Raw genomic sequence first — 13,906 nt, 5'->3', positions numbered from 1 at the left:
TTCCACGCGATGCTCTCCCGTGTGATGTATCTACGATCGCTGGCAGCCAAGCCCAATCCATTCCGGACGATGCTCTTCCGCGTAACATCTCCATGATCGTCGGCTGCTAATCCCAAGCTATTCTCCTAAGTCGCGCATCATCGCACACCGTAAGTCGCGCATCACAAGCTTATTCCGCGACTAACACCATGATCTCGATGCTTCCTCCCTCACAGTCATCATGGTTCTCTTTTGCTCGGACGATCGATGAAGTGTTATCCACATTACAACTTGCTATAGTGAGGTTACTCTCCAGCTAGAAGGTCATCCCGACAGCGGCCCTGCTACCTACTACCTTTCAGCATCTCTGTTTCCTGGCTCTCGAAAACGGTCTTGCTATGCAACCTTACCTGTAGCCTCGCCGCGTATCCCACAACATCTTTGTTTCCTGGCTCTCGGAAACGGTCTTGCTATGCAACCTTACCTGTAGCCTCACCGCGTACCCCACAGCATCTCTGTTTCCTGGCTCTCGGAAACGGTCTTACTGCATAACCCCACCTGTAGCCTCGATGCGTATCTCTCGGCATCACCGTTGCCTGGGCCTCGGAAACGGTCTTACTGCGCAACCCATACCTCTGGCCTCACCGCTCATCCCTTAGCACCTCTACTGCCTGGCTCTCGGCAACAGTCTTACTACATATTTCCTACCTATAGCCTCACTGCCTGTTCCTCAAGAATTCTGTTGTCTGGCTATCGGCAATAGTCTCACTACGTGACCCTCGCTAGCAACCTAATCGCCCAACTCTCAAAATCTCTGCCACTTATATTATGGTCAGCAACCTTACGGTTTATTGGTTCGACGACATAGTATGACGCGGCTACCTACGCTACCCACATCAGACTGGGGGGAATCCAGCTAAGTGTAGCCCAAGCAAGAAATACTTCCAAGGCGGTTATTAATGCAGACTATGTAGATGGTTATCAATGATATTCCATTTGCGCGTAACTACAACATTTGTGCCGAATAACAGTCTAAGAGACTGCATGGCGAGGTTACGCTTCTTAGCTACCCTGGTCCGACATTTTATCGACGTTAGTGTCGCGTAACACTCTTTAGCAGTCTCGGTCCGCATGATCGCAACAACATTTATGTTGCATCGCACTGATCAGCTCTTACTCCTCTCAATGAAGGAGTATCAAGTCAGCTCAAGCAGTACTTGGCTCATCGCACACCCCACGGCTATCGTGGGCGAGGTTCGGTTGTTCTCTCTATTATTTAATGTATTGGTGCTTTGTCTAGTTCGATCCGATTGTCAGCAACCCAATCGCATCAGACTAGAGGGACTTGACGACGCACAGTTTATATGACTAGTTCCAGTCCGATGTCATTGGCCGCGTACCAATAACACCAGACTGGGGGGACTTGATGATATATGGGGACTTGATGATATATGGTCCACTACCATGGCCCAGACCGCTCTAGCGCGCCAGCCTGGCCTGACGTGCTCCTGCCAGCCCTGCCTGGCATTCCCTTGCCAAGTCTTGTCGGGGACTCCCTTGCTAGCCTCGATGGGGACTCTCCTGCTGGTTTATATGACTAAGTCCAGTCCGATGTCATTGGTCGCGTACCAATAACACTAGAGTGGGGGGGGGGGGGGGGGGCTTGATGATATATGGTCCATTAGCATGGCCTAGACTGATCTAGCGCGCCAGCCTGTCCTGGCGCGCTCCTGCCAGCCCTGCCTGACGTTCCCTTGCCAGCCTTGCTGGGGACTCTCCCGCCGGCCCGGCTTGGCGCTCCCTTGCCAGCCTTGTTGGGTACTCTCCCGCCGGCCTGGCATGGAGCTCCCTTGACAGCCTTGCTGGGGACTCCCCCGCCGGCCCGGCCTGGCGCTCCCTTGACAGTCTTTCCTAGTGTGCGCCCGCCAGTCCGCCCGACACCTCCGTGCGACCTTGCCCAACTCCTTGCTAGTTGGGCCTAAATTGGGCTCGCCCAAGGCCTGACCTAATTCCCTTTGACCTAATTGTCCCCTATATAATGAACAGTACCTCTTCCATGGAGGGGGAGCTTCCCCATGGCTCAGCCGCCACTATACTCCGGCCGGGTGGCTCAGCCACCACCCGCTGCCGTCAGCCACCACACACCACCAACACCAAGATGGTTCTCTCCAGCTATGGAGGACCATCTCAGATCTAACTTGATCGTCGGAGTCCGCTCCCGGGGCACAGTCCCTGGGACGACTCTAACGCATCTCTCTGATTGTGACTAGCAGATCTCTGCCGCAGCAGAAGACCAGAAGAGCCACCGGAGGTCCATATCGCATCAACCGGGGATGAGATTCAAGTTATTTTCGCGATGAAGGAGGATTTCAAAAAACGTTAAGCTGGTCGTTTTTAATTTCTGGATTTTTTTTTCTTTTTAAGTTTTTAATCGTTTGATCTGTGTTTTTTTAAGTTTTAGGTTTAATATTTCTAATTTGTTTTTCTAAATTTTTACGTTTTTTTTAAGTTATGCAATGTAATGGTATTTTTATTTTTAATTAATGAAATATTATCTTAAAAAAATAAAGTTTTTTTCCATTTAAAAAAACCCTTAGTGTGGCACCACTCCTTGGATGTGGCAACAAACAACGTTTTGTGGAAAAAACACTTGTGACACCTACGTAACAGTGTGCTAAAATGAGGGAGTATGACACCACTCCTTCTAACCTTACGCCAAAGAGAGTGGCTATGGTCTCCCCTGCAGTTTGTCATGGTGGCAATGGAGAACACCGCCCTCAGACTACAGTTTAATGTTGTTTTGACGCATAATTCCGTCGCACACTCTCTGTCTTACTTTCCCTTTTCCCATCCTTAGAACGGTCAAATATTTAAAATTTGATTTTATTTTGATTTTTTTTACCTATAAATAAACCTTGCAACCCTTAATTTACCACACATTAATCCAATTCTTTTATATTTTAATATCTTTGTTTCAAAACTTTCAACATGTCTTCTTCCAATAACTCAAACAATCAAAAAAACCCACCAGAAAGGCAGAAACACCCCAAACCAAAACCTTTGTATGATCAACTAATTTATTCGTCCCCAAATTATCACTATAGCGGTATGGTACCGTATTATCCGTAGCAATTCTCATAACAATACTCACAATGTTATGTTTTTTTATTATTTTAAAGTAATGAAATAAAATGTATTTTTATTAAAATTTGAAGCTTTTATTTAAATTAAATTGTTAAAAAAAATGTGGCACCACACCTAATGTGTGGGAAAGAAACCACATTTTCATGGTAAAAATGACATGGTAGCAACGTGGCGGAACAAAAATTATTGTTTTTGGTAGCACCATTTCCTCCAACCATAGATGTTCATATGAGAATGAGTTTTTGTATTCTTGCTGACGGATTAATTAACATGTTAAATTCTAAAAGTTTGTAGTTACCGCTATTTTTGACATCCATTAACACCTAGAACAACTTTTTGCATTCTTTTACTAGGTTAGGCTATATGGAGTACTGTTCGTTTTGCACGTCATCTCTTAATATATCCCCAATAATTTGTTATTTGCTTGATAATGATTGGGATGGATTTGTGGTCTAAAACAAGTGTATCAATCCTCTAATACTCGAATATGAAATAAATTGGCATTTTCATTTTTGACAAGCCTTAATACACCATTCATAGTTTTTATAAAGACATACAGTCTCAAACTTGTTTTTGCATAACTTGGTGATCTTATATTAAAAACCTCTTCAACGCATGTCAATCGCAATCTATCCTTAAACATTTGACGAAATGATACATATGAAGTAGGCTTTATGATAGAATGATGCAAAGAAATATGTGTTTATGCGAGATTGAGGGAAAAATCCAAAGTACCTTTTTATTTTGTCAACAAAGTGGGACAAAAGAAGGTTAGCAACATTTTGTGATTAAAAGGGAAAAAGAAAGCATGAAAACTATTTAGAAACAATACCCAAGTGATGTATAAATTTTGGAATGCTTGGAATAGCAAGAGGATGTTAGTACATTACTTAAAAGTGACTTAAATGAGGGAATATGAAGAAAAAGAAAGTTATAAGTGCCTAATACATGGTTTTCATTGGAGAAGTCCTATAAATAGTTAAATACATCTTGGATGGAAAATTGTAGTGTCAATGTATTACCACAAATAGACGATTATACATTCACGATATGTATGATCATTTTGTTAAAATCCATATAATAACATCTTTGAGGTGATACACCATCGCTTCTTATTTGGTTAATAACTCTTCTATAAATATGCCTAAAAGATGAGTTGTGATTTGAATGAACACGAAATAAAATGTAAATCTCCCTCTTTTTCCTTTTTTTCTTTTTTACTTCTCCTTTGTCCCCATTCCTTATTCCTTTCTTTTCAGCTTTTTTTTTGTTTTCCCATGCTCTCTTTTTTTCCTTCTCCTTTGTCTTTTTTTCCTTTTCTTTTCTCTTTTACTTTTTGCGATCAACTCTCCCGCCTCTTTGTTATTGTTTTTCTTTTAAAAATTTTTTACGAGTGTATAATATTGTTTCATGTTAAAAGAGTAAAAATGAACGAAAACACGATCAAAACAACGTATTTATCATGTTAAGGTAATTATCTCCATATTCACCATCAGTTTATTTGTAAATAGATTGATTCATTATAACGTATTGTTAGTTGATTAACCATTAAAACTATTTTTTTAGGTTAATATTAAATACGTCAACCGGATTAATTGAGTCAAAAGTCGCACAGAATAAAGTCAAAACAAATGAAGCCTCTGAATTATTTTTTAAAAGAATACATATAATCTTGAAATAATTAAATTAAAAAAAAGCGTAGATGACCATTGTATGAAAATAGAAATTTAATCTTAATTAAAATAATAATTATTTATGAAAATTGAAAAATTAACACAAAATGCCTACCTAATAGTCTAATAGGCCCATTTCGGCTTTTACCAAAACATCATCAATTGTCCAACTCACTCATTATAAGATATATGGGCTAACTTTCGTGAGTTTCAAAAAATATATTTTATTAAAATATGGACAAATAGATAGTTAATATTACCAACTATATATTTGTTATTAACCACGAAATAATAATTTTATAACTAAATTAATAAAAAAACATTATGAATGTTTTCAATATGTGATAAAATAGATATACAAATTAAACCACATCATCTCAACGGACTATGCACAAAAAAACATCAGCTTTTTTTTAATTTATTATTATTTTTAAAAATTACTTTATTTAATTACTTTAGTCAAGTTTTTACCCATAATAGCAACATATTTACAATTTTCTAAAAGTTACAATAAATTTTAACCCTAAGATCATGTAATCGGCTACCATTTGAATTTTTAAGAGCTTTTTTTTTTTTTTTTTTTTTTTTTTGCCTATGTTGAATCCAATAGATATACGAAGTTACAATAACTGAGAACATTTCTGAAAAGTTAACACTTAATATAGAAAAACGACTTAACACTTAACACCTAACACCTTTCTCTGGTAACTAAAAAAGAAACACTAACATACAGTTTACCAGATTAAGTCATGTCCCAGTTAAATTCATTAAATAAAAAAGAAACAACATAGAGAAGAGAAGGCATGCCCTTCAACAATAGTTCAAGAATTAGATGTAACTTGTCATTTTACATTTTTTTTTTAAAAAAGGCATCAGATGTAGATGCAAATATAGCAAGTACCCAAAGCTTTGGCAATTGTACCTTTTGTAGTAACAATATCACGCTAGACAACATACGAAGAAACCACACAACACAACATAATCATCTTTTCATAAACATTTCGCAGCTTCTTGTGAAAAATAATCATCTCTTTCCACCCTAAAAACCCAAAACATGAATAAATATTAAAACAAATGGTGGAATGGTTTACTCTTTTTACCAATATGGTAAAATGTACTTTATTTTTTTACCTTATGTGGTGGAGTTCCTGGTCTTAACATATTGTTCCCAAAGTCAAACCTCCCTTTCTTTTCTGATGCCTTGAGAATTTGAAACGAACATGTCAACGTGTCATCCACACTCATCATTGCTCCAGCATTATCAAACTCACCACAGTAATTTGGAGCTGAAAATATAGTCACCAACTGTCTGCTTGCAAAAAACTCATACCCATCTTCAACCACCTTAAATCCATCCATCCAAAAATAAAAATCGTGAGTAGATTCTCCAAAGTATTACTATGTTTGACAAATTGATTAAACTAATTACCTGGTGAGCACGACATATAAGATCGAGATCATGTTTTTCAAGATACTCTGCAACTTTATCAGCTCCAAAAGTATATGACACGCCTCTATCATTCTCTCCCCAGCCTTCGACATCTCTATCGGGATCAGCCCATAGCAAATCACATAAAAGCCCCTGATCAGGGACATCAACAGGGCGTGCTATGTTTCTAATGTTATCAAGGTTTTTTAGGTCAGGGGATAATCCTCCATGCATACAGAGAATCTTTTCATCAATAAGAGCAGAAACAGGTAAGCAGTTGAAACAGTCAGTGAATGTCTTCCATAAACGGACATTGAACCTTCTTTTGCATTCATCATAGAAGCCGTATATGCGATTGATGGAAGCACATTCGTGGTTTCCCCTGAGAAGAAAGAAGTTTTCTTTGTATTTTATCTTGTATGCAAGCAGAAGGCATATTGTTTCTATGCTTTGTTTACCACGATCGACATAGTCTCCTAGGAATAAGTAATTTGACTCTGGAGGGTATCCACCATACTCGAATAACCTCAAGAGGTCTGAATATTGTCCATGGATATCACCTGAAATGTAATACGAATTAGACTATACTACAAAAGATTGAAGATTGAAGATATATAACCATAGTTTCTGTATTTCAATGTAGAACCAAAGTAGACATGTGAATTGAGATCCATAAATCAAGAAATCCACAATGTTTCTTTCTTATGAACAAAAAAAGAAAAGGACTCAACCCTGTTTCTACAGATAGATATTTTCCCAAATCAACATTTTTAACTGGTGGAGATAATATCTAAATCCATGGAAGAGGAGAAACTACTTTGGTTTACTGAAGAAAGGACGATAACACATATAGAAAATATATAATCTGCTAGAAGTAATTACTTACCACAAATCTTGATAGGAGCTTCAAGTTCGAGCAAATTAGGTTGGCTGAGAAAAACCTCCTTCGCAGCGACACAAAGCTGCCGAATCTCCGCCTCCGTGATCTGCACCTGTTTCGGAACACGTCCACCCTTGGCATCTAAAAGCTTCCTGATAATCTCGTCAAGTATCGCATCCTCCATTTTTTTTTCAAAATCTCACAAACAAGCTCTCTGCAATCTCCTTCTGTGTGTATAAACCGACTAATTAATCAAAACCCTGTGAGCTATTTTTCAGTAGGAGTTGCCGACTTGCTTCCGTCCTTTTTGTGACAAATTTCAAAACCCTAGGTCTGTCTCTGCTTATCTGTGTTCGAACAAATACGCCACCAAATGATCGATTAAACAGTCTGCTCATATGACATGATACTTATCGGTTTTCTAACAAGGGGAAAGATATATGTTTCAGTGTATTCCTGTGTTTCTAGATTCTTTCTTTGTATCATGTGCATTTGAGCACACGTACTGAGCGATTTATAGAAATACACGATGGTTTGTATCTAGGAAGGGTAACGGCGGTGATTCGCCGGAGAGCAGCTAAGAGAAGGGGGCTGAAGAGGACGATTATGGTTTATATAGCGCTAAAAGTAGAGGGAAAACCTAATAAAAGCTTACACGAACCCTATCTGGAATCTGGTAACCCATCACTGATATTTATATAATTTCTTACATTTTTTTTTTTTTGATATAATTACCTAACTATTGGTACTTTGCTTTTGCTTGACAAATGATTTGAGAATTGAGATACCGGCTAAAATGACTAAAAAGGGAAGCAAGTGACGATTTATTTTAATTATCTACTAAAAAAAATAATGACCAACTTCGTGAAAAAAATCGTAAAATATCATTTTTTGTTAGAAATGATTTTGAGAAGTTAATTTAATTTGCAAAAATACTAGTAAATAAAATGTTTGTTTAAGGGAATGACTTATAAAAATAATATAGGTTTATTGCAAAATAAATTAGTAGTTTTAATACAAGCAATTTGGCCATAAAAAAAGTAATCATTATAAATTATATGAAACTGAAAGAAATTGTTTAAGGGAATGACTTATAAAAATAATATAGTTTTGTATATATATATATATATATATATATATATATATATATATATATATATATATATATATATATATATATATATATATATATATATATATATATATATATATATATATATATATATATATATACTTATTTCTGTTTTTTGTACACATATAATCATTAAATTTGTTTCAATTGTTTGCAAAATACCATTATGACCGACTATTGTATATTTTTTGCCAAATTATGTTTTGTTTATCTATACATTTAGCCAATTATGTTTTATTTTTGTCTACATTTAGTTACTTATACACATTTAGTCATTTATATTTTTTTTTGTAAACATTTAATCATTTATAGTTTATACACATTTAGTCACACATGTTTATTTAGAGTTCCATCTTTTTTCAAAAATAGCAAAGTTTGTGTTGCTTTTTTGATGAAGTTTACATCATCTTGTTAGGGATTTATTGCATCAAGTACACGATAAAAAGGTAGCGGAATAATAAATTTTTTTGCCTAAGTGCACATGCATCCTAGAATCTAGATTTTACTAGTTTTAGCAACGCACTTTAAAATCAAAGTACAAGAATAAAACACTTACCTCTTGATCCTTAGATCATGTGAATGACAACCTTGCAATGGATGAAGAGCCTAAATGAGAACTCCTCTAAATTAGTCAGACCTAAGACTCCAAAAGCAAAACAAGGAAAACCCTAATTAGGGTTTATTCGGAAAATATCATAACCCTGGAGAGGGGTTATTGTTGGAATAGGTGTCCAATGTCATAACTAAATTGGTCCTGACTAAATTGGTATAATCTTATAAATAAAAGCAAAGTCCTTTTGAGGTTGCACTCATAACCATAAATAGCTATAAATGATAGTATGAGAGTGAGGAAATGATTTATTAATTTATTGTATGATTATAAATTAATTAGAAATCGATTAGTATTAATTAATTATTAATCTGAATTAATCTGAAATTAATTTGTGATTAATTGCAATTAATTAAAATGCATGGGTTGAATTGTAATTGTTCAAAAGTTGAACAAAAGAAGCGGTTCTAGAACCTTGCATGGTATGGATGGTTTTAGGGTTTCTAGAAGCCTCATATAACTGATAAGGATAATTGTCTTGAACAGTGTAGCACCTGAGTCGCCAAATATGAAGTTAATGAGTCATTTTATTTTAATTCAAGTAAAAACGTGGTGGAGGACTCGTGAGTACGTTGGGCGTAAATTTGGTACACGTGACATACTCCTCCTTGCATGTGCATCATCTGGTGATCCTCGATATACATTCGGCGTACCCATGCGTACGATGGGCGTACTCAAGTTAAGGGAAAACCTAATATTTAGGGGTTGCACCCTATTTAAAGAACTTATGTCCCTCAAGTCCGTTATCCTCTCAGCCTCCACTACCCTTTTAGTGTCAATCTCGAACGCTAGCCTTCTTGAGTGCATCCTTGAGCTTACCTTGAGTGTTTTGGTGTTCTTTGGTGGTTTTGAAGAGAAGGGGGTCTTGGAAGAAGCAAAGGAGAAGAAGGATCTTGTAGATCCCGAGTTTGTGCACCATTTATAGCCTATTGAAAGTATAAAGTTTGAACCTTGATCATTACAAGCTTAGATCTAGGTTTAGGGTGGAATATGAGATATTTTGGTCCCATAGCTTGGTTTCTTGGAGTATGAGCAACTCCAGGCCGTTTGAGTTGTCCTTTTGGACTATTTGAAGTGTTTTGAGTCATAAAAATCGGATCTTGGTGGTTAAGACTCAACCATGCAAGCATTAGTAACCATCCAAGTGAGTTAATGAACTTAATTCATGGTTTGAGCCCCATCCATGCATGTAAAATCATAAAGTTTGCAACTTTATGGCTTAAGACGTTATTTTGAGCTTGGATCTAAGTTTTAGACGTAAATGTTGAATGAATTAAGACTTGGGAATGAGAATGGGCTGACTGGCCAGTACATTGGGCGTACTCTAGAGTACATACGCATACTGGGTCAGTGCCCCGACTCTGGATGGTCATCAGTGTACGTTGGGCGTACGAGTCGTGTACGCCGCGCATATACAGTCTGTGGGCTTAGATGATATTTGGGCTCAATTAGTGTTGGGCTTTTGGACTTGTTTAGGTTGGGCCCCAGTCCCATCTGTTGTAACAGGAAATTTTTAGGCCTAAGACCATGTTAGGTGTTCTTGGGCCATATTGGGCCTTAGAGGCCTTATAGTTAGGCGTGAATGCGTTTTTGGACTTTGTATGGATTTGGGCCTTGGAGGGAGGGAGGCTCAATGAGGCAAGGGTAAAGTAGCCCTTTTTACCTTAAGTCAAGTATGGTTTGGTCCTTCGAGTTAGAATGTGGTCTAATTTCTAATTAGGGTTTTATGCTTATGCGTTAGGAAGAAGATTTCATGAGTCATCCGCCGAGTGCGATTTGATATCTTCAGTTTGAGGTGAGTCTTCCTTCGCAATATTCGTGGGTTGAAGGCATCAATGTCAGCCCACTAATTTATGATGTAGTGTGATAATTGTCTCTGTGATAATTATCAGTTATGCCTATATTTGCTTGATGACTTTGTGATTCCTGTTATGATATTATGTGGTAACAGTAGGGGTGAAATAGACCCGGTATCCGGTTAAAATAGACCGAAGGGGATTGTAAGCACCCAAATATGATTGGTAGTATCTAGTTGAAATAGACCGAAGGGGTAGGTAAGCACCAACATATGCTTGATTGTATCCAATTGAAATAGACCGAAGGGGTAGGAAAGCACCCAAATATGCTTGACAGTATGTTTGTTTAGTATGTGGTATTTTGGGGGAACTCAATAAGCTTTATGTTTATAATTTTCAGTTTTTGTTTCAGGTACTTCCAGTTCGAAAGGGAAGGGCTCGGCCTGATCACACCGCATCACTCATGATTTTTGCATTTAGAGATTTTGGGAATTTATACTCTGATAACATGTTACTATGATACTCTCTTGACTATTTTGATATTAGGGCTTTTATGATTGAATGAAATTAAAAGCAAAAATTTTATCCATATTTTTTGGATGTTACAAGTTGGTATCAAAGCCTTGGTTTGAGGGATTCGAGCATACTCTCGGGTGTGCCTGTACTCAAATTGTGGGTTTGGTAGGTTTTTCATAAAAAGAAACGTTTTAATCTAAGGATTTTTAATAAAAGACAAGGGGTGTGATGCGTGCAATCAGCTGAGCTCAAGTAAGTCTTCCCAAAATACCCATACAAGTTATATGTTTTATGTTATGATATGGCAATTGCGTGCTAGATTAGAGGCTAAGGATTTGCTCATAATTGCATGATAGAATGCTAGGAGAGAGGCCTTTATGTGCCTATATGTATGAGCTTTTAGATTTGCATGCTAGTATCAGATTGGTTACTTGTTATAATGACATGTATAGGGTATGTTTTGAGTTGAATTTCCCGATGCTCGAATGTTGCATGCTTTGTGCTTTAGGAAATTTTGTTGGTACTGCTAACTAGTGGACGAATGCGTTGGGTTACATATTATTGTGATTGGATAATTTTAGAAGGATAGTTTTAACTATATTGTGCAACTCGTATTTAAGTCCAAATGTTTTAGTGTGGGACCTGTCATTCGAAGAATTATATAGTACTAGTAGTATGTAATTATGTTTATGCAGTAGTTAGGTAGTATCTGTAGAAGTTCCTTCTACAACTGATAGCAGAGAGGGGTGAGGAACGGAGTCTTAGGGAGTCCCAATGAGATTATTTGGTGCGTAGGATGCTTATAGTTTGAGGAATGTATTAGTTAGGAAAAACGACTTGTAGGAGTCAGGGCAGTCCTTGAAGAGGGTATAAGTAGGTATGGAAGGTAGTATTAGGCTCGTACCACTGAAAACACGTAATTTATACCCAAGATCAGGAAGACCACGATGAATCTAGCGAACTCGAGAGTGTGAACCTTCTCGTGTGTTTTCTAATTGTTTATATGGTTATGTTTTCGTATGGTGGTGACATGTCATGGATCAGGGTGTTCAGGATCTAGATATGGTTCGGGCACGGGCGTCGAACCGATTGATGAGGGATTACACGAGTTTATTGTGTCAGAGATTACTAAAGGCATCATTGATGCGACCTCGGTGATGTTCACGTTGATCAAGGAGGGTATCATGGAGCTGATGGAGGATCGCCTTCGGATCTTAAGAGTCGATTTGGTCGCTAGCTAGTCGGGGCCCCACACACTCTCCTTCAAGGATTTATATATATATATATATATATATATATATATATATATATAAGACAGTGTTTGTTATTGATGGAATGATGGAATGGAATTATTCATTCCATTGGAATCATATAAACATGTTTGTTAATCCCGGGAATGTTGCATTCCTTCCTTCCACTTCATTGATTCTCATTTCTTCCATCATGAAATGGAAGGAAAAAATGCAATGTAACCTATTTTATAATGCAGTTTTCAACGACACATATCCTTAGAATTTATTTTACTATTTTAATTAAATTACTATTTTGTTTATTAAAAATAACTTACTGATATGAAATTTTAGAGTAAATTACAAATTTGGTCCTTATGCTTAATTAAAATTTGCAAGTTCATTCCAAATTTTGAATTGTCTCGATGTCATCCTTAAATTTGGACTAATCTTGCAGTTTTAAGTGTAGTATTGGTACCAAATTTGTAGTTCACACTAATTTTTATTATACCTTATTTGGGTTCAGTAAGCTTCTATTATCTTTAACTTTTAATTTCTTTTTAAACATAAGTTAGTTAATAACAAAATATAGTCAAAAGGATGTCTTGTCTTTACATATAATATATAAAAATATATATATATTAAACAAGTTTCTTCCATTTCTACCAAAGAAACCTTGCTTATTCCATTCCATCCAAGTACACAGACTCTAATTCCATTTCTATTCCGTTATTTTGAATCATGGAGCGTATTCTTCTTTATCCTTTTAAAACTAATTCATTTTCTAATAATAACTTTTAGGATTGACCAAAATTGCATGGGATACTGGTTTTGTCCCCATGGTATGTTGGTGAAGAGTGAAATAGTTTAGGTGGGTATGATTTTTGGTACTCAAAATAAAGGAGTGTATCAATGCATGTGAATATGAATATTGACATTTTCAAGGTGGATGAAAGGTTATATTTGGAAAGTTGAGAAGGTGCATTTTGCATTCTTAGTTAAATAAAAAAAATACTTGCAATCATTATTAATCATATAATATTGATTTCTTTATGTTTTTACCTCTAAGGTGAAAATAGTAAAAAGTTGGCAGGGAACTTAGTACCAGTCATGGAGGTTTGTGTAACACCCGGTTCCTGGTATGTATTTAATTCTCAATTTATTCATTTTTGTATAGAAACTCAACAAGTTGGAGGCCCCAGGCTCGTCAAGTAGAGATGGATTTGGATGCGGGTTGTGAAGTCTACTCGACGAGTCAAGGAGCCTCAACTCGACGAGTAAGACTGGAAAAATGAAACCTTAATTTTCAAGGTTTTGCACCCTATTTAAACACCTTAAATCCCATAAGCTGGCCTCATTTACAGCCTCCATTGTCCCAAATCCTAGCCACGAAACCCTAATCCACTTTTGAGAGTTTAGAGTCATTTTTGTGCATTCTTTGTGATTTTGAGGAAGAGGATACTTTAAGAAGGAGTAAGGGCGTGTAAGATAAGAGTAGATCCAGAAGTTGAGCTTCAT

The 13,906-nt window shown here is 36.8% G+C and overlaps 1 protein-coding gene across 1 annotated transcript; it reads right to left on the bottom strand.

Annotated features, from left to right (window-relative positions):
• Nucleotides 1-5,529: 5,529 nt before the first annotated feature.
• LOC145057030 (serine/threonine-protein phosphatase PP1) lies at nucleotides 5,530-7,779 on the bottom strand. Its single transcript, XM_079004781.1, has 4 exons — nucleotides 7,112-7,779; nucleotides 6,226-6,785; nucleotides 5,928-6,140; nucleotides 5,530-5,835 (listed from the first exon to the last, which is right to left on the bottom strand). The coding sequence occupies exons 1-4, from the start codon at nucleotides 7,287-7,289 to the stop codon at nucleotides 5,821-5,823; spliced, it is 966 nt and encodes a 321-aa protein (XP_078860907.1). The 5' UTR covers nucleotides 7,290-7,779; the 3' UTR covers nucleotides 5,530-5,820.
• Nucleotides 7,780-13,906: the final 6,127 nt, after the last annotated feature.

Source organism: Lactuca serriola, chromosome 6 (genome assembly GCF_051521515.1).
Source record: "Lactuca serriola cultivar US96UC23 chromosome 6, Lser_US96UC23_V15, whole genome shotgun sequence".
Lineage (NCBI taxonomy): Eukaryota > Viridiplantae > Streptophyta > Magnoliopsida > Asterales > Asteraceae > Lactuca > Lactuca serriola.
The sequence above is the reverse complement of the archived record's forward strand: the minus strand, read 5'-3'. Positions and strand labels throughout refer to the sequence as shown.

Coding starts and splice junctions, on each gene's coding strand:
- LOC145057030 (XM_079004781.1), bottom strand. CDS start 7,289: ATGGAGGATGCGATACTTGACGAGATTATCAGGAAGCTTTTAGATGCC. Junction 6,786..7,111: donor AGCTCCTATCAAGATTTGTG/GTAAGTAATTAC, acceptor ATTACATTTCAG/GTGATATCCATGGACAATAT. Junction 6,141..6,225: donor TTATATGTCGTGCTCACCAG/GTAATTAGTTTA, acceptor GATGGATTTAAG/GTGGTTGAAGATGGGTATGA.